This window comes from Panthera pardus, unplaced genomic scaffold (assembly GCF_024362965.1).
Source record: "Panthera pardus isolate Hobbes unplaced genomic scaffold, ASM2436296v1 HiC_scaffold_6, whole genome shotgun sequence".
Classification (NCBI taxonomy): Eukaryota; Metazoa; Chordata; class Mammalia; order Carnivora; family Felidae; genus Panthera; species Panthera pardus.
This window is the reverse complement of record NW_026526991.1, coordinates 66,830,308-66,850,519: the sequence shown is the minus strand read 5'-3', so window position 1 is coordinate 66,850,519 and position 20,212 is coordinate 66,830,308. Positions and strand designations below refer to the sequence as shown.

General features: G+C 57.5%; 1 protein-coding gene across 1 annotated transcript in view; it reads right to left on the bottom strand.

The window, feature by feature from the left end:
- The window catches only part of COL2A1 (collagen type II alpha 1 chain), a 31,238-nt gene that overhangs the window by 8,927 nt on the left and 2,099 nt on the right, over window positions 1-20,212 (bottom strand). The window contains exons 2-35 of the mRNA XM_019419167.2: window positions 17,710-17,916; window positions 16,271-16,287; window positions 15,808-15,840; window positions 15,669-15,701; window positions 15,517-15,570; window positions 15,250-15,351; window positions 13,963-14,040; window positions 13,274-13,318; window positions 13,117-13,170; window positions 12,632-12,685; window positions 11,813-11,866; window positions 11,343-11,396; window positions 11,171-11,224; window positions 10,826-10,870; window positions 10,228-10,281; window positions 7,533-7,577; window positions 7,041-7,094; window positions 5,460-5,558; window positions 5,106-5,150; window positions 4,914-5,012; window positions 4,669-4,722; window positions 4,211-4,318; window positions 3,762-3,815; window positions 3,582-3,680; window positions 3,372-3,425; window positions 2,837-2,935; window positions 2,393-2,446; window positions 1,960-2,013; window positions 1,571-1,624; window positions 1,304-1,357; window positions 1,060-1,104; window positions 777-875; window positions 474-581; window positions 101-154 (exon numbers count right to left, since the gene is read on the bottom strand). Coding sequence (XP_019274712.1) covers window positions 101-154; window positions 474-581; window positions 777-875; window positions 1,060-1,104; window positions 1,304-1,357; window positions 1,571-1,624; window positions 1,960-2,013; window positions 2,393-2,446; window positions 2,837-2,935; window positions 3,372-3,425; window positions 3,582-3,680; window positions 3,762-3,815; window positions 4,211-4,318; window positions 4,669-4,722; window positions 4,914-5,012; window positions 5,106-5,150; window positions 5,460-5,558; window positions 7,041-7,094; window positions 7,533-7,577; window positions 10,228-10,281; window positions 10,826-10,870; window positions 11,171-11,224; window positions 11,343-11,396; window positions 11,813-11,866; window positions 12,632-12,685; window positions 13,117-13,170; window positions 13,274-13,318; window positions 13,963-14,040; window positions 15,250-15,351; window positions 15,517-15,570; window positions 15,669-15,701; window positions 15,808-15,840; window positions 16,271-16,287; window positions 17,710-17,916 — 2,270 coding nt within the window. The remainder of the gene's footprint in view (window positions 1-100; window positions 155-473; window positions 582-776; window positions 876-1,059; window positions 1,105-1,303; window positions 1,358-1,570; window positions 1,625-1,959; window positions 2,014-2,392; window positions 2,447-2,836; window positions 2,936-3,371; window positions 3,426-3,581; window positions 3,681-3,761; window positions 3,816-4,210; window positions 4,319-4,668; window positions 4,723-4,913; window positions 5,013-5,105; window positions 5,151-5,459; window positions 5,559-7,040; window positions 7,095-7,532; window positions 7,578-10,227; window positions 10,282-10,825; window positions 10,871-11,170; window positions 11,225-11,342; window positions 11,397-11,812; window positions 11,867-12,631; window positions 12,686-13,116; window positions 13,171-13,273; window positions 13,319-13,962; window positions 14,041-15,249; window positions 15,352-15,516; window positions 15,571-15,668; window positions 15,702-15,807; window positions 15,841-16,270; window positions 16,288-17,709; window positions 17,917-20,212) is intronic.

Sequence of the window (20,212 nt, the reverse complement as noted above, 5' to 3'; positions counted from 1 at the left end):
TAGGACAGGGGCTGTGCTCACACACTGCGCTTCTGTGCCCAGAGCGCAGGGCTGGAGACCCACGGGGTCCCCAGGGTGCCTGCAGCCAGCATTCACTTACTCGTCCACCGTCCTTCCCAGGGGCTCCCTCGGGGCCTTTCTCACCAACGTCACCCTGTGGGATAGAGAAGATTGGCCACCTCAGGAGGGGGCTCCGGCTCCGTGTCACCCTGGCTGAGGCTGCAGGTACAGCTCAGCTCCTGGCCCAGCAGGATTGGCTATGGGTTCAGGGTGAGAGGCGTGGGATAGAGGGAAGGGTTGGGAGAGGGGGTCACTAAAAGACAAATAGTGCCTGGGGTGGGTGGGTGGGGGGAGGTCTCCAAGTTCCTCAAGAGGATTAACTAGGGACCCCCCGCCCAGGTGCTGTGGGGAGGGGGTGAGTATGGCACAGGGAAGCACGGCTTTGGGGGAGGCACAGTCGGCCTGGTACTCACCCTGTCTCCCTTGGGCCCAGCAATGCCAGCTGCTCCCCTCTCACCGGGCATCCCCTGCAGACCTGGAGGGCCCTGAGCCCCAGGGGGGCCGGCTGGGCCAGATGCGCCCTGTGGGGTGGGGGTAGAGGCGTCTGTGGTGGGCAGCACCTGCCCAGGACCCCAGCGCCCAAGCCCCCCTTCCTCCCCTGCCAGGCCTCCTTTCTGTCTTGTCTTCCATCTTCCCTTCTCCTGTCCCCATCCCCCCTCCCCTCCCCCAGCAGGGCCTCCTAGGCTGACCCAGACAACCCCAACAGCCTCACTTACTTTGGGGCCGTCCGTGCCAGGAGTGCCAGGGAGGCCGCGGGGACCCTGGAGGCCCTGGGCACCGGGAGAGCCACGTTCACCTGGGAAACCTCGTTCACCCTGTGGCAGAGACACCATGGGGCAGTCAAGTGAGAGTGATGGGGCAGAGGCCCAGGGAAAGGCAGGGGGGCAGCAAGCAGAGTGGGGCCCCGGGACCCGGGCGCGGCTCTGCAGGGCCAGGCTGGCAGAAATGCACAGGGAAAGAGCAGGTCTGAGGGGACCACCGGAAACGGCCAATGCTTACCCTGGGACCCACGAGGCCGGGGGCTCCAGCTTCACCAGGAACACCCTGGAGAACAAACAAAGACATGTGAAAGAGGGGGAGATTTGATGTCCTGCAGCCAGGGAGGAGCATCCCTCCCTCTGGACGCTGAGCTGGGATGTGGCCCGGACACTCCCGGCCTCGTGGGGCTCCTTGTGCCCTCCTGCAGAGCAGAAGAGACCTTCCCATCTAAATAGTTTGCAGGTTCAAAGAGCCCCACACTCACCTGGTCACCTGGCTTTCCACCTTCACCTGGGGGACCGGGAGGGCCAGGAAGTCCCTAGAAGGCAGTGACATGCGTTAGCAAGAGAGTAAGTTTACTCCTCCCGCCCTCCAGGGAGGCCCAGCACAAGGCAAGAGCCAGGACTGTAGGGAAGCCTCACCCCCCTGGCCCCCATGAGAGGGGCGGGCCCTCCACCCGCAGTGCCTACTACCGCCCGCAGAACCCCGGGCTTGGAAAGGACTGAAGAGGGGGCCCAGTCCGGCCACCTACCTGGAACCCAGATGGCCCAGGGGCACCCTGCTCGCCTCGTTCACCGGCAGGTCCCTGCAGAAGGAAACAAACGTGACCCGAGCGCTCCGGAGAATCTAAGAGCCTCGGACACAGGACACCGGGGTGGCCAGCAGGAGGACAGGCCAGACACCCCCTGCACCGCCCAACAAGGTTGCAGGAGTGTGTGCCTCGCTATTCTCCCACCAATGACCTGCACTCCTGAAACAGGGGTGGGGTCCACACTGCCTTGGCTGAGTGGGTCTGGTGTCCCGCATGAGCCCACACCCAAACTGTTAGTTTCAATGCCGAGCGGGCCTGAGGTGCCTCGGCCTCCACGCCACCGCCCCCATGCCCACAGGGCCACCTAGAGAGGCCAGGCAGGTACTTACAGCGGGTCCGGGGGGCCCCGCAGCACCGGTCTCACCATCTTTGCCGGGAAGACCCTAGAGGGAAGGGAAAAGGGTGAGGTCCTGACACACGCTCTTCAGTTCTGTGGGCCCCAGTACTGGGCAGGCACAGTCGGTGGCCCTGAGTTTCCATGATCCCCCAACCTGAACTCCATTTCTCCCCGCTTCCTTTCCTGAGCCCCTCCTTTTCCCAGTCTTGCTCAGCATGGGAGCCTTCCCCATCTCCCGGCTACTGACCAATAGCAACTAGAAGTCATCCTGTGTGGACTCCCAAAGGCCCTAGAGAAGCATGGACTTCTCAGCCACAGGACTCCACGCTGCTAACTAGGGACCCCAGGAGCATGCCACGGGATTCCTCTCCCCTTGAGGGTGTCCAGCCAGCACCAATGCGTGGGTAGTGAGACGGGGTACTTACTCTCAGTCCAGGGGCACCAGGAAGTCCCTTCTCACCAGCCTTGCCAGGTTCGCCCTGGAGGAAAGAGTGCAGGACCATGAAGGGAGGGTTTTGGGGGGGCGGGGGGTAGAGCAGGTGGGGGAGCCTGGGACTTGGGGCCACAGCCTGATGGACAGGAAAAGCTCAAGCTGAGAATCAGCACCTTCTCTTACGTTCAGAGGGTGTGGCAGCACTGCCCATGGAAGAATGTCACGGCTGAGATGTCCCGAAGCTCTAAGGAGCCCCGGGTTTCCCCAGATCACATGTACTCCTGTGGGACATGGAGGCCCCAGCTGCCCATGGCACCCAGGATCCCACTCAGACCTGCCCTTGGTTAACTCTCTTTAGGAGACAGTCCTTTCCACAGGGGGCAAGGAGGTAGGTGGCACCATGTGGAAGGAAATGGAAGGGCGGGTTATTACTTACATTGGCACCTTTGGGGCCGGGGAAACCCATGACACCAGGCTGCCCACGAGCACCCTGAGGACCTGGAGGTCCAGGACGACCATCTTCACCAGGGGCTCCCTGAAAGAGAGGACACCGTTCTCAGAATGTAGACGCTCTTCCCACATCCGTCCATCCACCTACTAAGTGCCTACTGTGTGGCAGGCACAGGGCAAGGCAACGACCAGACGCACGGCACAGGGATTGAGCAACGTTTCGACCAGCAGCCCTCACCGCACATGTGGACCCCCGTCAGCAACAAGGTGCTGCTTAAATTAGAAGTTTTGCCTCTCACGGTGCGCACCAGGCTTCGTCTTCCCCCGAGGAAAGGCCCGAATGCACAACGGGGTGGCACTTCCAGAGCTCCACACCCGGCCCTGGTACCTACCATCTGCACCCCTCCCCTGTTCTCAAAATTCACGGGCTGCCCCCCACCCAGACTCCTGTCTGTCTTCCTACCTGCCTCCTCAAGGATATCCCCTCAACCTCTCCCAACAACTCCAAATGGTAGACTTACAGAAGGACCAACTTTGCCTTGAGGACCGGCATCACCGGGGCGTCCAGTGAGACCCTTTGGTGAGGAGAGAGACAGAGGGTGGGCGGGCGTCGGGGCAGGCCCCAGGTCCTCCCGATCCTCAGCACAGGGCTGGAGGGAGCAGGTGGGGAAGGGCACGAGGACTCCCGATCACAGTCGGAAGTCAAGGACAAAGGCGGCTGGGCTACTTACCCGGGCTCCAGGAAGGCCAGGCTCTCCGGGACGGCCAGGATCGCCATTGGCACCCTTGGGGCCAGCAAGGCCGCTGGGCCCTCGCTCTCCAGGGGCTCCCTACACAAGGGGAGGCAGCAGTCATCAGCAGGCCATTTGACCAGCCATGCAGGGACCCCAAGCCCTTCTTCCCCCACTCACCTTTGGACCTGCCAGACCATCTTGACCTGGGAAGCCACGGTTGCCAGGAGCACCCTAGGAAGAAGTGGGAGGGCAGGTGGTGAGTGACAATGGCCCCTGACCCAACGGTGACTCCAGGGAGCCCAGCCAGGCTTCGGGGGATCAGTCCCACCAACCCACAGTTTCTTTGGGGCTGTAGCTATGGCCGGCAAGATTCCGAGAGAGTAACTTCTTGGGCCTGATCTGGGGAGTAGCTCAAACCATTTCATGCCCTCCTGGGGGCATGGGGTACAAATAAGAAGGGCTCCCTGTCCCCGTGGCATTGAGTGGAGAAGAGAGGAATCTGATACTCAGGCCACAGGACTGGACAAGAACACAGAACCACCAAGACTCCACTTCCACGTTCAGGTCACACCCACAGAAAGTGGGGACTAGGAGTCCCCTTACCTCTAGAGTAAGAGCCTACTTACTCTTTCTCCAGGGGGACCAACGGGCCCAGCACCACCAGGCTCTCCACGGGCACCTCTCTTGCCTTCCTCACCAGCAGGACCAGGGGCTCCTTGGGGGCCAGCAGGGCCCTGAGAAGCAGCACAAAAGAGAAACAGGGTGAGTCTTCACCTGACCCCGGGTCAATCACTGACGTGGCATGTGGTGGAAGTGACCTTGGCCATTATTTCAGGGCTAGGGGATTTGGGGAAGAGGGGCCGTAGAGGGTCAGCCCAGGAAGAGCAGAAGTGGCCCAGTGGGAAGAGAGAGGGTGTAAGGGTCAAAGATGGGAGCTGAAGCTGCATCAGCTTCTCAACCCCGATATGTCCCCCTCCCCAGACACAGCCTGAGGGGTCCCAGATTAGGGGACAGGGCTATGGAGGAGTAGGGCAGTGGGCGGGGGGATGGCCTTGGGCCCAAGAGCTGGTGGGCAGATACTCACAGGCTCTCCCTTGGGGCCTTGTTCGCCTTTGAAGCCAGCAATACCAGGCTCACCCTTGAGAAAAGACAGAGGCAGGTTGTCACGCTGGGTTCTCTCCATGGACCCTGCCCCCATCTCCAGAAACCCTTAAAGGCATGCCCCCCCCAGCCCCCAACAAAGGACACTGGTGTGAGTGCAGGAGGGAGGGATGGCGGGGTTTGACCCCGATGGTATCGATGGGACTTGGGGTTCACTCTGGGTCTTACCGTCTGACCTTTCGGGCCCAGCGGACCAGTTGCACCTTGAGGGCCAGGTGGACCACGGGGCCCAGGGAAGCCGGGAGCACCAGCGATGCCCGGAGCACCCTGTCAGCATGAGTAGAAAAGAGGGGCATCAGGAGAGGGGGCAAGGAGGGACTGACCCCACCTGGAGGAGCCAAATCCAAGGGCAACACTCACAGCAGATCCTTTGGCTCCAGGAATTCCATCAGTTCCAGGGTTACCCTGAGGAAAGAGATGGGGTCATTATGAAATAAGTAGCAAAGAATAAACCCCAGCTACCTCCCTGCCCTCCCAGACCACAGGCCCAGGGGCTGGGCCAGCAGCTGGCCGTCCCAGACATGGTCCTGCTGGGGGTTTCTGGGACAGGATGGGGTTGGAAGGAGACCTGCCCCTAGAGATCAGGGAGCAGGTGCTGGGCCTAGATGAAGGTTTGATTGGTGGGGCTCCAAATGGGCTCCACGTCTCTCAGAGGTAAACAGAGTCAAGAGCACCCAGGCCACGGACTTCAGGCCAAAGGGAAGCTGTACTTACAGAGGCACCGGCCGGTCCAGGGGACCCAGGAGTACCAGGTTCACCGCGAGGACCTTGAGCGCCTTCGGGGCCTCGAGCACCAGTGGGGCCAGCTTCACCCTGGATAGAGACAGAGAGGGGTGGAGTGAGGAGACGCCACGGGGCGGGTGGGGGGCAAAGACCTCTCCTCGGCCAGCAACAGCTCAGGGACAGAAAGCGGAGTTGCACACACCGCACCCACTGTGTGCGTGCATGAGCGTGTTCCCCACGTGGTCCCACACGCCCCCCCCCCCCCGGAGTGAGCTCGCCAACCTGATGCCTTCCCCCCACACCTCCTCCGCTCTCCGTCTCCCCTCCACACTTTAACCCCCCACAGCAAATGCACACCTCCGTGCTATGGCATCGGGCCTCAGGAAGGCCAGTGCTGGGGGGTCCTGCCCACGCTGAGGGGCGTAAGCTGGTAGACGGGCCACTGAGGCGGGCAGCCTTTACCTCCCCCACTCTCCACCTATTCCTTCACCGGGGAAAGGGAGGCCCTTGGACATCTGGACTCAGGGCACCACTCCACTTGCGTCTGGCCAATGTGCGAACACCGCCACCCCCAGGCTCCGGCCCAGGCCTGTCTGAAGCCAGCCAGGAAGCCAGGACGCAAGCAAGCCGGGACGAGCGCCCCACTCCACTTGCCCCTGCTCTGACCACGGTCCAGTCCTCCTCGGCATCTGGCAGGTCCCGCAACCCCCCAAAATGGCCTCTGCTTTTACTTTCATTTTTTTCCTGAAAGTTACAACTGGCTGCGATCCGGGCTCTCTGGCCGGCCGAGTCCTCTGGGGAGGACTGCTGACCTGGAGGCGGGGCAGAGCCTCCTCAGGTTTCTTCTCAGAACATTCTTGCTCCACTCTTGTAATTATTATTTTCTAAAGGTCAGGCCCCCTCACCTTCCGCTGTCCCTCTTCACAATGGGTCTCCTTCACCCAGCTCCCAGGGCCTCAGACACTGTCTGGTTGCCATGGAAACCCCCAGGAGGGGAAAGGCAACCTGATGCCAGTGACCACATGGAGGCTCCTTATTCATCTCCCGGCTGCCCCGGGAGAGAATTCCCAGGGAACGTGCGCACTGGAATCCTTCTTGGGCCACAGGGGCCTTTCCCTGAACTGGCTGGCCTCCCACTGGCCCCTATTAATCCTTGGAAGAACTCTGTTCACACTGCCTGGAAGAGCCAGGCCCCCGGTGGGGTAGGGGCGAGAGGGAAGCTCGGAGCTATCTCCTTGCCCACTTCCTCCAGCTGTCTTCCGGGTCTAGAGTTTGCCGTCCTCCAGTTCCTGGTCTTCTGCTCCCTCCCAGATCTCCGGTGTCTCCCCATCTTTTCCTCCCTTCCCCGGTCTGACGCTGTAACCGCACCTCCAGCTTCTTATCCTTATATCTTACTTTCCCTTCCATCTGGTGACTGAACCGCCTGGCTCGTCCTTGCCTCCGCGGAGAGCAGCAGTGGGTGGGGGTGGGACACACTCCTCAGAAGGGAAGTGGGGACGGTCCAGGGGGCAGTCGGTGAGGGTGATGGGGTGGGGAGGGGGCGGCTCCCGACTCCACCCGCAGGGCACGTACCTTGGCACCGGGAGCACCAGGGAAGCCAGGACCGCCAGCAGGACCCACGGGACCCTGGAGGAAGGAAGGAGGGGGAGAGGGGAATGCTGTTTCCGGGCAGTGTTGCTGCAACCCCCAAAGGGGTTGCGAGCCACCCCCACACCTCACACTCCTTCCCACCTTTGTACTGATTTTGCACTACATCCATCGTGGCCCAAAGTCCCTGGGCGAAAACCGCCCCCTCTGCCTGAGCCTGGCTTCACGAGGCAAAGCCGGTTTCTAACTACAGACATGGTGAGAAGCAGATGATTCTTTTACCTCCCTATCTATCCCTCCTCAAAAAAATGCCAAGAGGATGGCTGAGAAAAATGAACCGTTGCTTCAAAGCTTGTTATCGACAGGCTAGGGTGATACGGATTCCTCTCCCTTTGCCCAAGAAGCGCCAGCACTGCCAACCCCACTGGGCTGCTGAAAGGGACTCGGCTAAACCTACCACAGATGACAGGCACTTACCGGAGGCCCAGCAGGGCCTGGTTGACCGTCGTTGCCCCGGGCACCCTATAAGCAGGGGGGGAAGAAGCGGCCGTGGTGAGAGGTGCCTGACCAACAGACCAGGCCCTCCCCGCCCACAGTGCCCGCCCCCCCACAGAAAATGTGGGCGGCGCTGGGCCCCAGGGGCCTCAGGGCTGAGTGGGGGGCTGGCCAGGGATGGGTGCAGGGCAGCCCCTGAGGGAGGAGCAGCCCCAGAACCCCTCCGTGTTGGGGGCAGCAGTGGGCAAATTCTGAGCTTAAACACAGCTTGGGTGCTCTCCTAGCTATTCCATCATTTCTTATACTTCCATTTAGACCCCAAATATCCCCAACATCAAGGCCAAGTTATCATTTAAAGACTCAGTGAATCAGGCCAAAGGACAATGAAACAGCCAAGCAGCAAACCTCACACAATTCCTCCCACCTGCTCCCAGGGGGAAACACTTCCAGGAGCTTGGTTATCCTCCTTGGTTGAGGCTTGGTTAAGGCCTCCCCTTGGTTAGGTCCGGGATGCCTCTGGGCTCCGCCCTCTCCCCACCCACTCTAGACAACCTATTTCTAAGGAAACACAGATGCTGCCGCTGGCCCAGGAAGAAGCCGTGTTCTGCGATAGGGACAGAGCCCTGGGCACAGCCTGAGGACCACGTCTGAGCTCTTGCCCCTGAGAGTCCTTTACACAGAAAGACAGGGCCTCCAGGTCGCTCTCTAGGACTAATTTTGAGGGTTTTCCCCCCAGGTTTGTGGTGAGCACATTCTCCACCCCCCCCCATCCCCCCCCCCCCCCACCCCGCCTTTCTCTCTCAAGGCCCCTCAGGGCCCAGGGAACTTTTACCCAAACTCTAGGAACCATTAGGCTAGGCCCGGCACCTGGTCCTTGGCAGGGGACTGGAGCAGGCCAGAAGGCGACCTTTCCCAAGCTGGGCCCCGCCTGCCTGCCTCTGCCTCTTCTAGGGTGCTGAAGAAGGATGCTTTGGCGGGGAGCTCATATTTTAAATAAGACTCAAATCTTCTTCCTGGCTATGATCCATTTCTCCTGACTGAGATGCTCCAGACTGGCATTAAACAAGAACGCAAGAGGAGACTTGACAGAAAAAAAATGTCAGAGGGAACATAAAGCCTCAGCGTTGGCCACGGCCCATTCTGGGCCAGGCCGGCTGCTTCGGGAAGCTATGGAGCACCTTCCCTCCGGGGGTTGGCCAGAGGAGAGGCCTGGGGCCCAGCATGACCCGCGAGGCCTGTGCTGGCGTCGGTGGCTCTCCCTGCAGCAGAGCTGGGAGAGGGCACAGTCTGGCCCAAGGGGGCACGTGACCACAGCAGGCAGAGGCCAGCCCAGCCCCGTCCCGGGCCCAGCCTTGACACCAGGACTGCACTTGGAACTGCGTGACGTTGTCAACTTTCTATGCCAAAGCCTATACGCAGCCTGCCAGCCTGACTACTGCGGGCACAGGAACCAGCGGGGAGGAGCAAGGAGCAAGGCCTGCTGTGCTCGGGAAGGAGGAAGAACAGGGATGCGGCTCATCTCTGCCCCTGACAGGGTGCGGCCACCACAGCTCCGGGCCCGGCCAAAGAGCCACAGGCCAGGTCCTAATAATCTGCAAAAATAGCAGTGTTTCTTGGCAGCCCCAGCACTCTCTAATCCCCTCACACAAAGTGACCCTGGGACAAGGCACCTCAGCAGCTCCGGGGGACAAACGGGGGGTCGGGGCTGCCTATATCTGCTCTGGAGGGAAATTTCTGCCAAACTGATACATTATGCAGGAGGCAGCAGAGTGAGTGAAGCTGATTTACTTTGGCCAGCCCTGCAACGGCCTGCGAGGAGGGGCCTCGGAGCCTGGGTGGCTGGGGTATGAGCTCAACCGAAAGCATAATCTTTCTTAAACACAGCTTTCATCACATCACTCGCCTGACCAAGCGCCTACAAGGGCTCTCCATTGCTGAGGGATCAGAAATAAACACCTGCGCCCTCCGCCGCCCGCCGCAAATCCCCTGCAAATCCCTGTGCCCTTCACTTCCCACGTCAACAAGAGGCCACCAGAGGCAGAGGCTGCCGAGCAGGGTCTTAAGCTATGCAACCTTTCTGTGCCTCGGTTTCTCCTTCCCTAAAATGGGGAGAAGAACGGAATCTACTTCACAGGATATGAGGAGAGATTCGGTGAGACAAAGCATGTAAGGTATTAACCCAAGGAAGTGCCTGTGGCAGGGTGGCCACTGGGATTATCTATCACAGTATCACCAGCGGCAGCAGCAATGTCAAGTATAAAGACCCCATGTGCCTAGTTGATGCTAGACTGTTATGCTTTAATAGGGCATCATCTCAAAAGCCAGAAAGAACAGAGAGTAGCACAGCATCGTAAGTCTGTCCATAAGTTCAAACTGGATTGACCGGGGGCATGGGGGGTGGGGGGGCCCTGCGAAAGGGATTACCTGCACCATCCAGCCTGGTTAAGAGAGAATCCTGCCCTCACCAACCAACCCTCCCATCGCTGTCCTTCAACGGTGCAGACTCGGCCTGGGGATTTGCAGCAGGGTTACTCAGAGATAATCCTCACGGGGTGACAATGCTCTCTGTGCCTCACGGGGTCATTTTGAGGGTCAAGCAAAACAGCCACCCACGAAAGTGCCTTGTAATCTCTAAAGGGCCGGCCAAAAGGTGGCCTTTGGCCTTGTCATTACTCACCGCAGCCCCAGCGGGGCCAGTCCGTCCTCTCTCACCAGGCAGGCCGCGGGGACCCTGGAACACACACACCAGGCCAACACACGCATGAGTCGGCTTAACGACGCTCCACAAGTCCTTCCCAGACACCGGAGTGGGGAGCGTGCATGTGCCCAGGAGGCAAAGGTGTGGATGCCCCTGATCCTGCCTTCCCGACCCATCTAGAACTTCTCATATCACATCAAAGTTCTTTTGCCCAGCAGACCACACACACGCTCCTGTCGTTACTGTCAGGAGTCTGGTCACAGGCGTGCCTTGCTTTGTGCAATAGACGAACACCCCCCTCAAAACGTGGAGAATAAACAGAATTTTAAAAAACTGAAGTACATCCTAAGTGTGTTCACGGGCTATTTCAAGGAAACACTGGTGACACCTTGAACAAATCATCTAGCTGATAAATTTAGCTTTTGGATCTGATCGTAACCAGATCAAATCTACAAAACCGAGTATCTCCTCTGCACACAGGGAGCAGTGGTGTCCATAGCAGAGTCATCTACTAGGCTTTAGGAGACGTCTGAAGAGTGTCCTGAGGGCCTCCCCAGGGGGTGATAGTCACACTCACCATTGGGCCCGGGGAACCATTCTCACCCGGTGAACCACTCTCACCCTGGAAAAAAGATGCACAGTGTCAGTGAGCGGGACCCCACTGCCCCCAGAAAACTCCCAAGGAGGAAGCTGAAATCTCTGGTCAACTCAGCTACCACCGAGACCACCCCCCCCCCCAAAGTTCAGTTCTGCGAGGGACAATTCCCCGAGCTCTCCAGGCCTCCTGCTCCTCCATCAGGATGTAGGACTGGGTGTTCCCAACCAAAGCCGTTCTGACATCCTAACTCCACAGACTCAATAGCATCTCCTTGACCGGAAAGAAAGGCTCCTCCATTGTCCCCACGTGCTTCTTGGTCCTTACCTTCACACCTGGAGCACCAGCTTCTCCCTTAGCACCATCTAGACCTGGGTAGCCCTAGGGGACAGGAGAAAACGTTCGATCACACTTCTGGAAGAAGATTCGTGCCCCCCAAATGATTTTTCTCTCCCCAGGGCAATTCCTTCCTCCCAACCCCCGCATCCGTGATACTTACTCTGTGACCCTTGACGCCAGGAAGGCCTGGGGTTCCTGGGAAGCCACGAGCACCCTGCAGTCCAAAGAGACGTTGAAGGCACAGTGCGGAAGGGCCCAGGAGAGGCAGACCCGCACTACAGAGAGTCTCCAAAGCCAGCTCCCTCAGGCCGGGGCGGGAGGGGGGGCGGTCAGAAGCCCAGCACTTGGACAGTTCTTTCAGTAGATCCCAGAGCCCCCCTCGCCGTGCTTCCCCCATCTTATGGGAAAACGGGTGTATACAACAGCTGCCTAGCCATCCCCACCCCGTGGGCCTGTGTCAGGATCCTAAACATCAGCACGAAGGTCTGATGTACGTAGGGGCTGCTGGAATTCTGCTTTAGAAGTGAGCTAACCCAACTGGATGAGCTGGGTGCGAGGCCACTGCCTTGGCTGCAAAGGAGGGAGACTCACAACGAGGTTCGGGGCTGGGAAAGGCGGGGAGGGCTTTACCTGAGGGCCAGGAGGGCCTCTTTCACCAGATTTTCCAGGCTTTCCGGCTTCACCCTGAAGGGAGAGAGATGTATTTCAGCTTCTCCAGAAGACAAGGTAGCACAGTTGGCACGATCCAGATCACCTCTCTCCTCTTAGTTTTCTATGCCTTTGCCCACCTGCTTACTCCCTGCCCGCCCCGCCCCGCCCCCACCACCTCCTTCAGATTCCACACTTTGAATGCCCCTCCTGGGTCACCATGCATTCTTTCAGACAGCTGGGCAAGCTTCTCCGTCCCCCCCAGCCCCCAGCTGCCCCGGGGGGCTTTTCTCTCTCCCCTCCTAGGCTCTGCCCATAGGGCCAGCACTGCCTTACCCTGAGAGACTTTTTGCTGTCTAATGCGATTCATAAGAATAGTTCGAGAGCCAACTCCCTTCACTTCGTTTGCATCCTTTGCAGACATCCTGACTCAGGCTGCGCTTTTCCTAACTCATTTACAAGTAAGATAATGCTGGGCTGTTGAGTGTCTTCCTTTGTTTTTCCTTCTCTACATCTGTCCCTCTGTGTTTTCCCTTTCCCTTCTCTTGTTTCTCAATTTCCCTTCGTGGAGCTAATGATGTTTTAATTATTTCCCTCCCCAGTGGGTCCCAAGCAGTCCCCGGGCACTCGCAAGTGGGAATGTAGACAGTAGACAGGGTCTGAGACTCCCACTGACCAGTTCTGCCCCTAAGGACACTTTCCCCCGGACCAAGCCAAGGGCGCTTCTGCCCCAGCACATACACCCCCTCCAGACCCTCCCAAAGGAGGCATCCACTCGTTTGACTGGTCAGGTGTACTCACATCATCGCCAGGCTTTCCAGGGGGGCCAGGAGGACCGCGGGGACCCATGGGACCCTACAAACAAAGTGAGGGAGTCTAAGAGATGGCCGGAGTGGGACGATACCTGATCGGTAGACAAAACTTCGGGACTATAGCCTCTGGAATCTAGTTCCCCCCATAAGGAAGAAAGATGGGGTGCAGGGGTCTTCCCAATCTGTGCTGAGAGAGAGTGAGCGTGCAGGGCCGACTGTACTGGAAGACAGCAGGAGGCACAGGCCAGGGGCGGCCCAGAAAGGGGACTGTTGTGACAGAGCTCCTGGTGGTCCTCGCCCGCCGTGGCTCTCTGTCAGAGATCCCACAGAGCTAAGAAGTGGCATCTAGATTTCCTCGGGGCCCTCCCCTGGGAAAGCTCTGGGCAGAGCCAGGGAGGTGACAGTGCCGGGAGCTGGGTGGTCCATCACTGGAGGCTCCCCAGGGGGAGTACAGGGCCCGGCGCTGGCACTCACAGAGACACCGGGTTCCCCAGGTTCTCCAGGGTTGCCTTGAAATCCTTGAGGTCCCTAAAAAGTAACAGGAGGACACCAGGTTAGCCCTACAAACTGCCACCTGAGAGCTTGAAAGCATCCGCGCCGCCACCACCACCAGGAAAGACCCAGTACTTACAGGAGCACCAGCAGGGCCTGGAGGCCCTCGAGGTCCCATGGGGCCCTGCATCGGAACAGAAAAGGAGGAAGCTCAGCGGAATTGCCTCGCCAGCGGCCTCCCGCGGGCCACCTCCTGCCAGCCGAGGGCCCAGACAAAGGACACAATTTACCCCGTGGGGAGGGGGCATCCAGTGGCTGCTCCCTCTCATTTCCCGCTCCCCGCACAACAATCTATTTATTTATAGGCACCATTTGGATAGAGAAGCTGGCCTTGCTCTCTCCTGGCCCGCAGCCATGTTTACTAAAGTCTGAGTTTCATTTAGCATGTGCCAAGTCCAAGCCGCAGGGCCGAGATTTCCTGCTGGAAGCCTTGTGGATGCTGGAGAACAGTGGCTGCTGTCTGCGTTCTTCAGTTCTCAGTCCAAGAGCAGTAGCAACCAGCCTTGCAACAGACCAGCCTATATGTGTCTCTCCATCCTCATTCTTCTTGGTCACTCCAGCGCATCATTGAAACCGGCATCCGTCACCATTAAAAACCAAATGCGTTGCGCTAACCGCATGGGAGGTTACATAACCGGTGGAGAAGAGCTGCTCTACGCAATTATCTGTAAAGTGAGGTTGTCAGCTTCTCTGACTCTGCTAAGGGCCACCGCCTGCCATTTTGGCTGCCAAAAAAACCAAACCCAAAAAACTGACGTCTTGTCTTACCATTGGCCCTTGCATCACTCCCATCTGGGCACCACCAGCCTTCTCATCAAATCCTCCGGCCATCTGGGCAGCAAAGTTCTGCAAATAAACCCAACCACATTAGGAGCCCGACAGGCTCCATGTAGTTCCGCTGTAAATCGGTATCGAAAAAAAAAAAACCAAACCTTAACTTCAGATAAACTCTAATTGTTGGAAACTAACCTAGCATCGGATAGAATTACCAACGATTCCTGAAAAAACGGTGTGGAAATGTGTTATTAGATGACAGCGGCACACTCATTTCCCTGGAAGATGCAGTGCTATTTGGAGAAGCATCCGTGACTTGCATTTCATTTTACAGGATTACACTTTAAATTCTAAAATGGGGGGCGCCTGGGTGGCTCAGTCGGTTAAGCGGCCGACTTCGGCTCAGGTCACGATCTCGCGGTCTGTGAGTTCGAGCCCCGCGTCGGGCTCTGTGCTGACAGCTCAGAGCCTGGAGCCTGTTTCAGATTCTGTGTCTCCCTCTCTCTCTGACCCTCCCCCATTCATGCTCTGTCTCTCTCTGTCTCAAAAATAAATAAACGTTAAAAAAAATAAATTCTAAAATGGTAAATAGGCTGTTTAACCTACGTTGAGAAATGTAACTCAAACATCGCTTCACAGGGTTTCAGAAAAAAAAATTTCCAGGTCTTTATCGTCCAGCCAAAGACTAAAACCCACAACCTTAAAATTTTTCAGCAAGGAAGGTAGCAGGCATCTGCGAGCCACTCAAGAATTTGAAACGCAGCAAACATCAAAACGGCAAACCTGCAAAAACTGGACAATAACACAGTTCGTTGACTGGCTTCATTCCAAAAATGACTGGAGCCACACACCTTCAGTCAGTGGGGCTCTTTCATGAGAATGAATAGTCCCTTGGAATGTACTTGGCAAGGGCCACGATTAAATGTCTTCCAAGGACAGTGGTCTCTCTTCTTCCAGGGAACTACAAGTGCCCAGTCATCCTCTCCCCCGGCCCCACACCCATGCCCAAGAATCGACTGCACAGTACAGACGCCTGGGAGCCAGGTAACTGAAGACTTTCTTTGCAGAAACCCAGTGAGTGAAAAAAGTCATCCCTTAGCGCCACAGTCTGATGCCTAATATGTGATTCCGCTAAATTACAGGCCCGGGGAGAAGCCCACGGGCAGGCTGTGCACACACTGCTGGCCGGCCTGGGAGCCAGCCAGGTAAGCGGGAGTAGCAATTTAGAAGCCACATTTTTCTGGAGGGGCAGCTGAAGGAAGGGGACATAAGGATACTTACTCCACCGAGGCCAGGGGGGCCAGGGGGGCCAGGAGGACCAGGGGGGCCGGGATTTCCAGGGGTCCCAGGCTCTCCGTCTCTGCCACGCGGTCCAGGGGCACCCTTGGCAGAAAGAGAGAAGGGCACCCGTGTGAAGCAGGATTTACACAAGAACCGCCCTGGCCACGGCTGCCCCCGAGGAGGTGGTCATGCACATGGGAGGGGGCAGAGGGGATGCCCGGAGGATCTGGGGGTTCCACAGGAATCGGGCAGCTTTTCTCTACTCACTTTTTCACCTTTGTCGCCACGATCCCCTCTGGGTCCTTGTTCACCTGCAGGTCCCTGAAGGTGAAGGGAATGATGAGATGACAGCATGGCCAGGGGCCTGCAGAACAGTGACTTGAGGAAGAGGTGGGAGAAGGGATTTCTCCCTTTCTTACCTGAGGCCCAGGAGGTCCTTTGGGTCCTACAATCTGTGAGAGAGACAGAGACCCAGAGGATGGCAAGTTAGAGGGAGCCCAAGGAGCCGACCCCCTCGGAGCAGTGGAGGCAACCGACGTGAGGACAATGTGTACTTACATCCTTAATGTCTCCGGGTTCTCCTTTCTGTCCCTGAAACATGACACATTGTGAGGACGGAGCCCCACAAGCCCACTAAAGCCCCCAGCACGAAACCCTGCCCTGCAGCCTGAGCATTGAGGTCCCCCCGCCCCGTAACACAGAGCTCTGCCTGCTGCCTACAAAATCACAGGCTGGGTGAGCACAACATTGCTCCTGAAGAAAGCAAAAACAGAGACAAAAAAAGGAAAAGAGGGGCACCTGGGTAGCTCAGTCGGTTCAGTCTCCGACTTCACCTTAGGTCACGATCTCCCCGCTAGGCTCGTGAGTTCGAGCCCTGCATCGAACAGCTCTGAGCCTGGGGCCTGCTTCAGATTCTGTGCCTCCCTCTCTCTCTCTGCCCCTCCCCCTCTCACACTGTCTCTCTGTCTCTCTCTCAAATAAACTTTAAAAAAAAAAAAAAAGGAAAAAAAAAAACCCTTACCTTTGGTCCTGGTTGCCCTGCAAGTGGGAAAGAATAGAGAAGAATGAAAGATTTGTGAGATGGGTTAGCACAAGTTCTTGTGCTCAAACACTCTCTAATGGATTAAACAAAGACAAGGATGCAACCCGGGAAGGAGGCAGCTTCCTGTCCCTCTGTTGGGATGTTAGGGTCACTGGGGTCCTGGGGTTGCTGGAGGTCCCACGAGGAATGGAGAGGACCCAGACTTTGTTATTAAGAAAGCAGTCAGCATGCAAAAGAATGGAGCAGGGCGTATGAAGAGAAAATGAGCAGCTCAAGATCTCATGAGCACCAAGAAAGGAAACACCAGAAGCTGGCAGAAGGTCCAGTCTCTTCTCTCCTCACAGGGCAGGAAGCCCTTCCCACAGCCCAAGCCCTCCCGGAAGAAGGGTTAGGGAGGTAGAAGGGTCTTACGTTCAAGCGGGGTCTCCTTGAAGCGAGCACAAAAACACAGCAGGGCAGAGGAGTTATAGACAGCATCGAAGCCAGCACCCCCCACCCCCACAAATCAATGATCCCTTCCCCCTTCAAAGCAGTGAGGCCCTCACCACTTCCCCCACTGGGGCCTCAGAAATGATCGGGAAATCTAGACCATAAAAGCAGCTTGCCAGTGTTGGTGAAGGTGTTAAGGAAGGGCAACTCCTTGCTTCCCTTTCAACTTTCTTCTCTGTTTGAGTAGGAAGGGGACAGTGAGGGCCACCCAAGAGACCTAGGCATGTACCCGTCCCCACCACCCCCTTTCCCCCGCAGGGAGATGGGGCGTATGTTCAAGTGCTGGGGAGGGGTCACGTGCACACATGTGGTCCACCAGCACTGGTTCTGGCTGGGAGTGAGTAAACCCACCAGAGCACACGCCTGCAGGGCTCCAGCCCAGCGCCATCTCTCAGAGCCCAGCCCCTCCTTCTCCTATTAACTCGCTTCGTAATTGGCAGTTAACTCCAAGAGAGGTAAAGACAACAAAAGGCAACTGCCACCAACGTTCCAGATTTCAAAGAGGGAGCCCGCCCTGTCTCCCCACTGAAGACCATTAGTGGTCGTCTACAGAGAAGACAAGGTGTGGGTAACTAATTAATCTGGGGAATTAATCTGGGGTTTGGCCCACAGGATATGGGCTCTCCATTGCAGCTCTAGTGATCAGAGAGGATTCCAGAGAGGATCCTTTTGTGGAACCACATCTGTCCTTCCGTATCTTGGAAGCGTACTTTTTTGGAGGTTTTAGGTGAGGAGGGACCCCTCTAGTGTCCCAGGCTCATTCACTTTCAACCCGCAGGCAAGAAGTGGCCTTTCCTTTCAGCTTCAGCTGCCGGGGTCCCATGGATAACCAGCCCCTCTGCCGCGCAGAGATGACCAGCATCCATGGGAGGTTTGCTGCACCTGCAAGTAATTTATTTATGTGGAAGAGGAAATAAATAAATTACGACCACTGGCAGTGGCGAGGTCAGTTGAGCAGATGGGGCAGCACTCTCCGAAGGGGGTCTCAGGGCTGAGGCAGTCTTTCATGTCTTCACAGATTATGTCGTCGCAGAGGACAGTCCCAGTGTCACAGACACAGATCCGGCAGGGCTCGGGCTTCCACACATCCTTATCATTATACCTCTGCCCGTCCTGCACACAGCTGCCAGCCTTCTCTGCACCAAGGGCGGGGCAGGGGAAGCAGAGAGTGAAGGGAAGGAGGGGGTGGGGAGCCAGAAGAGAAAAAGAGAAAGAGGTTGCAGTCAACTTGACATCATTCGAAGAATGATGGGCTCCGGCCATCCAAAAGTAGAGAACTTGGAAATCATTTTTCTAAGACATCATTCAATCTTTTGTGCAGTCAACATATGTTTATTGTGCACCTTGCACTGTGCTATCCATTGACCAGTGAAAACCCTGCCCCAGCAGTGAAGGTGGGCGAGGGGTGCTACTGTACCATATTCTCTTCCGAATGCCTGGGGCAGACCCAAGGGTGTTGGGGGGGCGGGGACTCCGAGTGGGAACTCAGGAACTGTCCAGAGGAGAGGGGAAAATGGAGAGACCCCCCCCCCAGCACAGGAACAGAGGCCTTTTTTCTGCCTTCCTCTAGGAACTACGGGATTTGCTAAAAAGGACTGACAGCTACAATGCAGGAGGCATGTAGAAAATTCAACCCACAAGAATTAGAATCTATAAACAACCAGATTCCAAAAGCGGATATACGGGGTGGGGGTTAAAGGAGGAGCGGTGAGAAATAGGATCATGTCCCACGACTTAAATCATATTAGAATTCGGGCCAATTTGGGGAGGAGGATAGGGGCCCATTCAAAAAATGCCCTTGGGACCCCCAGCAGGCTAACAAAATGCCTTGGGAGACAAGAAGGGCGTAGGGGCTCCCCTCTGCTGACCTCCAGCTGGAGCCCTCCCTGGAGAGAGCCTACCTTCATCTGAAGACAAACCTCAATGTGGGGGGGGGGGCGGGGAGGGCGCTGGGGGCTTTGAATGCCTGGCCTGGGCTAAGATTAGCCAGTCCCGGCCTGGCCTCCTCCAAGAATGAAGACCGAGAAAGGCACGGACTAGTCCCTCTCCACCAGCGCCCTGCCGTCTGGAACTCACCCTGCAAACGAAACCTGTGCTGACAAGAGCGCTCCCGAGAGCGCCAGGGGCTGAAGAGCCCGCACCACGTGCTAGGGAGCGCCCAGCGCTGTTTTTCTCATCAAAATCCCCAAAGCGAAGGCAGCTGCAGGGGATGAATAATAGGAAAGCGCCACAAACCAGGTGGGCGGAGAAAGAAATGGGCCTGCCTCCTGCTCTTTAAGGAGACTCTGAAAACCTAAAGATAAACCTTCCTTTTTTTTTTTTCTCTTGCCACCAGAAGAAATCCGCTCAGTCTTTAGGCAAGATAATCCCGGCCAGAGTAGGGGGATCCCAGGGTAAACACAGAAGTTGCGGGGACACGCCCACGGCTAAAATAGCTGGAACGGTAGAAATCAGGCGGTGGGGAAGGAGAAGGAGCAGAGGTTAATGGTCTCCCGTCTGGACCGAGGAAAAGCCCACCTTCACCCAAGAGGGCCCAGGGTGAAAAAAGAAAACGCTGGGAGAAGGGGGTGCACCCGAATGCGGGTCAGATTTCTCTAGGAAGGGCGGCCCGGGGATGCGCGGGGGCGGGGCCAGGCAGCGCGGGATGTGAGAGCCGCTGGGTGACTTCTGGCAGCAGCTCTGGACGCGGCTCGCCCACAGACACTGGGAGGGTGAAAAGTGGGATTAAATGACTGCCCCAGAAAGGAGCCAGCCCCGTAACCGGATCCCCTAGGTGTGGACGGAGGAGCCCAGCACCACCATAATTGCTGTTCGAAACCGCTGCCGATAGCATCCCGGCGCGCCTGATCCGGTTCCCCTCATTACCGCAGCGCGGTATAAGTGCTCCTTTGTGGCAGGCCAATTAAAAAGTTACCTCTTTCGGGGAACTGTTTTTGCTTCGCCGCCGCTTTGCGCAGGGCTGGAGCCCGGGAGGTGGCGGCGGGCGGGCACAGGGGGGCATTGTGGAGAGGGGGGTCAGGGAGTCCGGGGGAACCCACCGGACCTCGCCTCTCATGAATGGGGCTTTTCTCGAGCGCACACAGAGCCCGATTCACAGGTCTCCGCAAGGAACCAGTTTAAATAAATACGGGCAGCATTTCAGCCCCATCTGGAAGCCATCGCTGCCAATCTCCCAACGCAAACAAGCCTCACAAAGGAGGATTGAGGTCTCTCCCCTCAGCCGAGGGGCACTTTCGCAGGCGAGGGCTGTGAAATGCAGATGTGGGTCAAAGACGCCGCCTCCAATAAGTTTCTCAAAGTCGTGGACAGATGGGGAGGAGGGGCGTGCCCGAGCTCTAGGTTTCTGACATTCCTGACGTCCACGCAGACTGTGCCTTTCCCCACGTCACTTCTTTGGGTCCACCGACCCAGGGGAGGGGGTTACGAGGCTCG